Source organism: Oreochromis aureus, linkage group 12 (genome assembly GCF_013358895.1).
Source record: "Oreochromis aureus strain Israel breed Guangdong linkage group 12, ZZ_aureus, whole genome shotgun sequence".
In the NCBI taxonomy this organism is placed as follows: Eukaryota; Metazoa; Chordata; class Actinopteri; order Cichliformes; family Cichlidae; genus Oreochromis; species Oreochromis aureus.
In genome coordinates, this window is record NC_052953.1 from 26041927 (window position 1) to 26049740 (window position 7814).

At 40.6% G+C, this 7814-nt stretch overlaps 1 protein-coding gene across 2 annotated transcripts; it reads left to right on the forward strand.

The window, feature by feature from the left end:
- The first annotated feature begins 79 nt into the window (after positions 1 to 79).
- Positions 80 to 7070, forward strand: vps33a (VPS33A core subunit of CORVET and HOPS complexes). 2 transcript variants are annotated; one of them, XM_031744390.2, is made up of 13 exons: positions 80 to 349; positions 638 to 703; positions 1968 to 2095; positions 2213 to 2399; positions 2495 to 2611; positions 2721 to 2895; positions 3294 to 3487; positions 3786 to 3912; positions 4064 to 4131; positions 4668 to 4805; positions 4898 to 5035; positions 5127 to 5295; positions 5993 to 7070. In XM_031744390.2, exons 1-13 carry the CDS (start codon positions 248 to 250, stop codon positions 6184 to 6186), a joined length of 1803 nt encoding a protein of 600 aa, XP_031600250.1. In that variant the 5' UTR covers positions 80 to 247; the 3' UTR covers positions 6187 to 7070. The 2 variants fall into 2 exon arrangements, with proteins under 2 accessions (XP_031600250.1, XP_039476932.1); XM_039620998.1 differs by lacking the exon at positions 80 to 349 and adding an exon at positions 436 to 511.
- Positions 7071 to 7814: the final 744 nt, after the last annotated feature.

A 7814-nucleotide genomic window follows, 5' to 3' on the forward strand; every position in this document is an offset into this window, starting at 1 on the left:
TTATGCTATTTTAGTTTTTGCATTTAACTTTTATTTATTATTACCGTAGACTGCAAACAGATAGTGCCGACATGAATTTGTCGGTGCATTAGTGAAGTGGAAGTGTTTGAGTGCACATTTTCACAGTGTTTAGGCTCAATTGTGGCGTTTTCTACAATCACTGGTGTGAACTAGCTTGACTTTCTTTGGTCACATGATGCGACTACGCTGAAGTCACCTGATTTGTTGTGCTGCTAGTAAGGAAAAAATGGCTGCTCACTTGTCGTACGGTAGAGTGAATTTAAACATATTGAGAGAAGCAGCACGAAAAGAGCTTCGAGAGTTTTTGGACAAATGCGCAGGAAGCAAGGTGACAAACCCGCATACACCTGTGAAATGTAGTCCAAACACTGGTAGTTAATGTGGTCTCTGAGGCTCAGCGTTACCATGAGACTGTCAGTTAACATTATAGTCATAGTTTTATTTTGAATGTGTAAAACAATACAGATAACGCAGACATATTTCTGTGTAGGTGCGTCGTATTATAAAATATTCGAGCTACTAGCTAAGTAACAGTTAGCAAGTATCGCCTGACAGAACATCTTCAGTTCTGCTTACTCACGATTCAAAGCTTTGTGTGCTCTTACTCTTTCTTTAGGCCATAGTTTGGGACGAATATCTGACGGGACCGTTTGGACTAATAGCTCAGTACTCTCTGTTGAAGGTAAGTGCTTTCTGTTTACAAACCCATTTCTAAAAATGTTAGGAAGCCGTGCTTTGTGGGAATGCAATGATTTGCAAATCTCCTAAACCAATATATTATTTACATTAAAAAAATAAAAAACGTCAGAGCTTTCTACTGTTTAATGAAAAAATATTAGGCCATTTTGAGTGTGATGGCAACAAGACAACTGAACGTTGGTACAAGAAGAACAGTCTGGAAAAGTAATTGGTACTAAAATGAAATAGCTGGAGGAACATTTGGCAACAGGTCAGTAACATGATTGGTACATATCAGCCAGAGATTCAGAGAATCTGAAGGAATCTCTGTGGACAAGGGACGAAAAACACTCAGGTGCCGCTGCATTAAAAACACACATGGTTCTGTCATGAAAACCGCTGCATAGGTTCATGAACACTTCCAGAAATAATTGTCTGTGAACACAGATCACCATGCTATCCAAAACTAGAGGTTAAAGGTCTGTCACGCAAAGAAGAAGCCATGGTTGAACATGAAATGCTACTGTCTGCTAATTGTGGAAAACTATTCTGTGGTCAGATGAATTAAGACTTTAAATTATTTTTGCAAAACATGTATGTTGTGTCCTCAGGACTAAACAGAAAAGGCAGCATCTGACTTATTATCAGCACTGAGTTCAAAAACCTGCACCTGTGATGGAGCTGCATTCATGCCTGTGGAATTGGTAGTCTACATATCTAGCAATGCTGAAAACAGGTTTTACATATGCTCCTATCCAGACTGGATAGGACAGCAGTCTTTTTGCACATTTCATCAAAAGACTCCTAAACCGCATTAAGCATCTATTACAACAGCATGCATTCATAGTTGAAGAGTCTACTGAACTGTCCTGCCTACATTCTAGACTTTTCAACAGCTGAAAGCATTTGGCACATCGTGAAATCAAAAATGCAACAAATTAGACTCAGAAGTGTTGACGTATTGGTGTCGCCAAATTAAAAATCATCAAATATTTTTCTTGGTCCATTTTCTTATTTTAAATCTTTTATGTTTTATGTTATTTTCTAGTGTAAAAGAAATATGTGTTCATGAGATTTTCAAATCTTGGAATTCTGTATTTATTTGCACATTATTTTTTGGAAGTGGGTGCACAATTTATGTCTCAATTAACTCAGACAACAGACAAGGCCCACATGTCTTATTATCTAGTTTCTTTTAACACTAATGTCATGTGTCTAATGTTGCTGAGGGTGTTGTTTTAACTTGTCGTTTATTATGGTGTGTTCAGGAACATGAAGTGGAAAAGATGTTCACCCTCAAGCATGGGAGGCTTCCCCCTGCTGATGTCAAAAATATCATCTTTTTTGTCCGGCCCAGACTGGAACTTATGGACATCATTGCAGACAATATAACTAGGTGAGTGTATTTGTCTCATCCTCAATCTGTGATAAAGACAAGGTTTTGTTTTCTTGTCCTTTCTCTCACTTTGCATAGCTATCCACACTTTGCAACATGAATTGTGCTACTCTTTAGTGAGGATAGACACCATTCATCCCGAGACTTTCATATTTTGTTCGTGCCTCGGCGGAGCATGCTGTGCGAACAGCGGCTAAAGGAGCAGGGCGTGCTGGGCTCTTTCATCAACATCGATGAGTATATCCTGGACCTGATTCCCTACGATGGGGACCTGCTGTCCATGGAGTATGAAAGTGCTTTCAGGGTGTGTTCAGGTTGCACAGTACAAATATGTATCATCCACTTGCTTTGGTGGAATCTCTCATATACACATAAATTACTCCCCTTTGTCGCACTCAGGAGTGCTACCTGGAAAATGACCAAACAAGCCTGTACCACACAGCCAAAGGCCTCATGACCTTGCAGGCTCTGTATGGCACCATTCCACAGATATATGGGAAAGGAGAATGTGCACGGGTGAGCATGGTGTAACCTTCAATAATTTCTGTTTTATATGAAAGCAGAGGCTCTGCAGGAGCGAGGTAAATACATTTTTCTGATAAACAAATCCTCTGCTTGTTATCAGCTCGTTGCCAACATGATGTTGAGGATGAAGAGGGAGTTTGCTGGCAGTCAGAATCAGATTCTGCCCGTGTTCGATACCCTACTTCTCCTTGATCGTAACGTTGACCTGCTCACCCCTCTGGCCACACAGCTCACCTATGAGGGTCTCATTGACGAGATTTACGGAATCAATAATGGTATGAATAAATCATTTAGAGTTCTTACTCTTATGTTTGCATGTTGAGCCTCAGTAATATTTATTGTTTCTGACATCTGCATATCCCGCTGTTTCTTTCGGAACTTTATTTTTAATGAAAAGCAGAGCAGGATTACACTTGAACATTAAAATTAATCTTCTTTTTTTCTCCAATATTTGACATATTGCTCATATTGTAGTGTTGAGGTGGAGGTTAGTTTCTCCAGCAGTTTGATGATGTCTGCAGTCTAGTGATCCTTGTTTGGATGCTTGCCTGCAGACATTTCTGTGTGGTAGCTTTTCATGCTAGTAGTGTCACTATCCTGAGCCAAAAGTTTTTCAGAGATTTTTCACTATTTTATTTTTAGTCTTTTTTTTAATTCTATGCTTTCACTCCAGGTTATGTCAAGCTGCCTCCTGAGAAGTTTGCACAGAAGAAGCAAGGTGAAGGGAGTAAAGATTTGCCAACAGAGCCCAAGAAGTTACAGCTCAACTCAGCAGAGGAGCTGTATGCAGAAATCCGGGACAAAAATTTTAATGCTGTTGGTGCAGCACTCAGCAAAAAAGCCAAAATAATATCTGCCGCCTTTGAGGTTAGCCTTGTTTTGGATACATTTTTGCTTTTTTTTTTCCCATCTTTGCTTACATGTGGTGATCATAGTGTGAAATTCCCTTCATTCCAATCCGGGTACTTTCGGGGGGCAACATGAGATCAATTTCAGATATTCCTGCTAGGCCAAACAACAAGTAAAGGAGTACTGCACTCCAGTGCATTATAACTGTAGCATGTCAGAGCCTTGAATTTTATTACTGAGGTGTTTTGTGTGATAGTGGTTAAAGATTATTTGGATGCTGCATTATGCTTGTTTCATCTCTTCTTTTGTCTCTCAGGAGCGCCATAATGCCAAAACGGTGGGAGAAATTAAGCAGTTTGTCTCCCAGCTGCCTCACATGCAGGCAGCCCGAAGCTCACTGGCTAACCACACTTCTATAGCCGAGCTGATCAAAGACATCACAAGTGCGTATATAATCCCATGCTTTCCCATCAAATCACATTATGTTTTTTAGCATACATCTCGCTCAGTTTTTGGCTTTTAAGACTTTAAAGACAACTATTTCCATCAATATCCACTACTATGTAGTAAATCATCTATCATCTCATGTTTCAGCATCCGAGGCCTTCTTTGATAATCTAACAGTGGAGCAGGAATTTATGACTGGTGTTGACACAGACAAGGTATTTTTCATCTAGTTACCTATTTTCCTCCCTAAGATAAGTTGTTACAAGTTATCAAACACACACGTATATATTAGGTAAATCTGTTCAACCATTCTCACACGGCTGCAGGTCCATGCATTTAGATACTAAACAAACTGAGCATCTGAAAGGGAGGAAAGGTGATGTAAGTGGCTTTGAACATGACATGGTTGTTGATGCCAGATGAGCTGGTATGAGAATTTCACAACTGCTGATCTCCTGGGAGTTTCCCTACACAACCCTATTTGCATCCTTGATGTACACCCTGCAAATCTGCAGCAACTTTGTGATGCTTTCATTTAAATACAAACTAAAATCTTTGATGAATGTTTCTCCATGGTATAGATCCAACAGGGTTTCCAGCACCTTGTTGAATCTAACCATGAAGAATTAAGGCAGTTCTGAAGGCAAAAGGGAGTCCAACCCAGTAGTAGCAAGGTGTGTTTTTATAGGAGCTGTTTCACAGGATTTTTAGTAAAGTTCACTAAACACCGTAAAATAATGTGACTATGCAGGTGAACACGTATATAGAAGACTGCATTGCCCAGAAGGATCCCCTGATCAAGATCCTGCGTCTGGTGTGTATGCAGTCAGTCTGCAACAATGGCCTCAAACACAAGGTGATGGACTACTACAAGAGGGAGATTCTCCAGGTAAAGACATAAAGAAGCTTTCTCTGCACCCTTGGATTCCTGTCATAATTAAACTGGATGGTTTTTAACTTTTTTCCTCCCCCTGTGTGAAGACCTATGGTTATGAACACATACTGACGCTGAACAACCTAGAGAAGGCTGGTCTTTTAAAGCCACAGACAGGCTCACGGAATAACTACCCCACTATTAGAAAAACCCTTAAACTGTGGATGGAGGACGCCAATGAGCAGGTACTCAATATACAAAAAAAGGAAAGCAGTTAATGGATTAAACTCATGAAAAAGCAAGGGCTGACGTTTGTGAGTTTTTCTGTTCTCTCAGAATCCCAACGACATCTCATACGTGTACAGTGGCTATTCTCCACTTAGCATCCGACTGACTCAGATCTTGGCACGACCTGGGTGGCGCAGCATCGAAGAGGTGCTGAAAATGCTTCCCGGCCCGCACTTTGAGGAGAGACAACAGCTTCCCTCTGGGCTCCATAAGAAACGTAAGGACTAAGAGAAGCTAGGACTGCTCTTTGCCCTGCTGCTCACAACAGAACAAAAACAGCCTCCCTCCTGCTCTGTGTAGATAAGACACAGGATTTGTTTATGTCAGATGCTGAATAGCGGCAGATTTATGGCATGTAGCCAATGGTGCCACACAGCCACTGTTAGCTTGTCGTTTTTTTGTGTGCCTTTCTTGATAGAAAGGCTGAAAAACCACTCTGTGCTTGATTTGTGAGTGACAGCCAGTGTTGTCCTTTTGTTTTTCTCCATCTTTATTCCATCTTTTCATTTTGGCAGTAGTAGGTGTTACACTGATGTGAATAATGAATTTAATTATACACTCTGTTTGAAATGTGCTAATTAGAACTGTGTTTGGGCATTAGACAGTTGACTTGTTGCTACATGCCTGCCTTGCATTGGTTTTTAAAGGTGATAATAGAGGACTCTAATCAGGGGGGAGTGTATGACTAAATTAGGGTTTTCACATTTTAAAAAAACCGGTGCTTCAACAGAGGGTGGCTTGCTATTTGCTTTACATTGAGTTGTGTTGTATTAACATTTATATTTGCTAGTATTTAAAGGATTCACCAGGTCAGAGTGGAATTAAGGAAAAACTATAAAATATCCTTTGCTATTGTTAATATATTTAATTTTTATGTTGCATTTTAGTGACTTGCATCTCTCAATGTCCAACAGGCCAGCAGGGAGAGAATCGGACAACGCTGGTGTTCTTCCTCGGCGGTGTGACGTATGCAGAAATAGCTGCTCTCCGTTTCCTCTCTCAAGTGGAAGACAGCGGGATGGAGTATGTTATAGCCACCACAAAACTCGTAAATGGCACAACTTGGATCAAATCCCTCATGGACCGCCCTGAATCCCAGACACAATGAGTCACCTGCACGTACACCTGGCCACATCAAAGAGCCCATCCACCAGAAAAGCTCAGCTACTTTTTTTTTATGTCCACATCACTGTCCTGCAGGTGTTTCATTGATGTCTCTTCCAGTTTAAAGAGAGACCGGCTCTTTAAAAGTTGCCCTGTGAAAATTTCTTTGTCAAAGTAACTGTTACCTGCTATGACACTGCAGTCTTATGCATGTCCACTTTCTAATCGCCTGAGTGATGTCACCCTTTGTTTTGCAAAGTCCTGTTTGCAAAGTCTGATGTTTGTGTCGGCCGTTTTCTTTTCTTGATGTGTTTACCGTGGGGTGGTCTGACTGAGAAATGCTCATAGTACAGCAATTTGTCCATCAAAAGGTAGCTCTGAAGCATAGCTTGCTTTATCATCTGTTTTGCTCCAAACAAGAGTTTAATTAGAATTTACAAAATGAAACATGTTTTTCTTCTCTTAAAAAAAGGCTGAACAAGCAATGGAGACAATTGGGTGATTTTTTTTTTTTTTTTTTTTGCAGAGGACTCGCCCCCTGCTGGACATTAGAGAGAAAGCAGGTTTAGGGCAGCCGGAGGCTACATCTGTCTGTTATATACATTCCATAATCTTTACTGTCCTGCCTTTGAGTTGCACCCGTATTGCGCAATATAAAGGTTTATTGATGTCTAATGAAGATGTCTTTGTCATTTGGTTGTGTTTCCGTCATTGCAGTTATTGCTTTTCTGCTACTGTATATATACTGTATATAGAATTAAAACATATTTGTGATGCCATAGAAGAGTAATGATGCATTTGATTTGCATTTTTGAAAACTAGTAGTTGTCTTTTGTTTGTTTTCCTTTGCTTGGATTAAAAATGGCTAAATAAAGTCTTAAACTATAATTAGTGTCACATTACTTGGTCATGTGATACGCCATTCTGATTACTGTAAATTAGGCAATTTTTGGAAAGGAAAGCTGATTGCAAGCGGATGAAAAGCAGGGATGGGAGTGTATTCCTCAGCAGTGCTCCAGTTCTCTGAAGGAGCAATTAGCGCAGTAACAGGCCTCCTGATCATCCGATAATGGCCCTGTGCTGTCTGGAGAGCTCAGCCCACGGCAGCCCATGATTTGACAGCACAGGACACTGATTGAATTAGGAGGCCATTTGCTCCATGTTCCGGTAGAGGATAACTCTGCGGCAGGAGGGTGTTTGATCTCTGTATCAGTCAATACCTTCTCCGTGCCTGACACTATATATATAGGGAGACCTGCTGACAGCACTCAGATATTTTGGTGACCTCTGTTTGGCTAATCTTTGTAGTTTTTCCTTTGTGCTGCTTGTGTAAAAGTCTTGGAAACTACTTTGGTAAATTATTCAGAGAATACTTAAATCTGTAAATTTTGGCCTGCTGCTTCCTTGAGGAGCAGGTGCAACAACACTTTTATTGCCATTAAATAAATCCCAGGGGATTCAGATCCTTGTGATCAGTTTTTCCTTTTGGCTCCTCCTCTCCCATAAGGGCTTGAAACGCTCAAGACGGCACACATCAAGTTGGACTTCAGGGCTAGAAGCACAGGAGCCCTTCTGATCAGCTCCTGTCCTGCTCCATCAACACAAAAGTGTAAGTGTTTCCTTTTTAAAAAA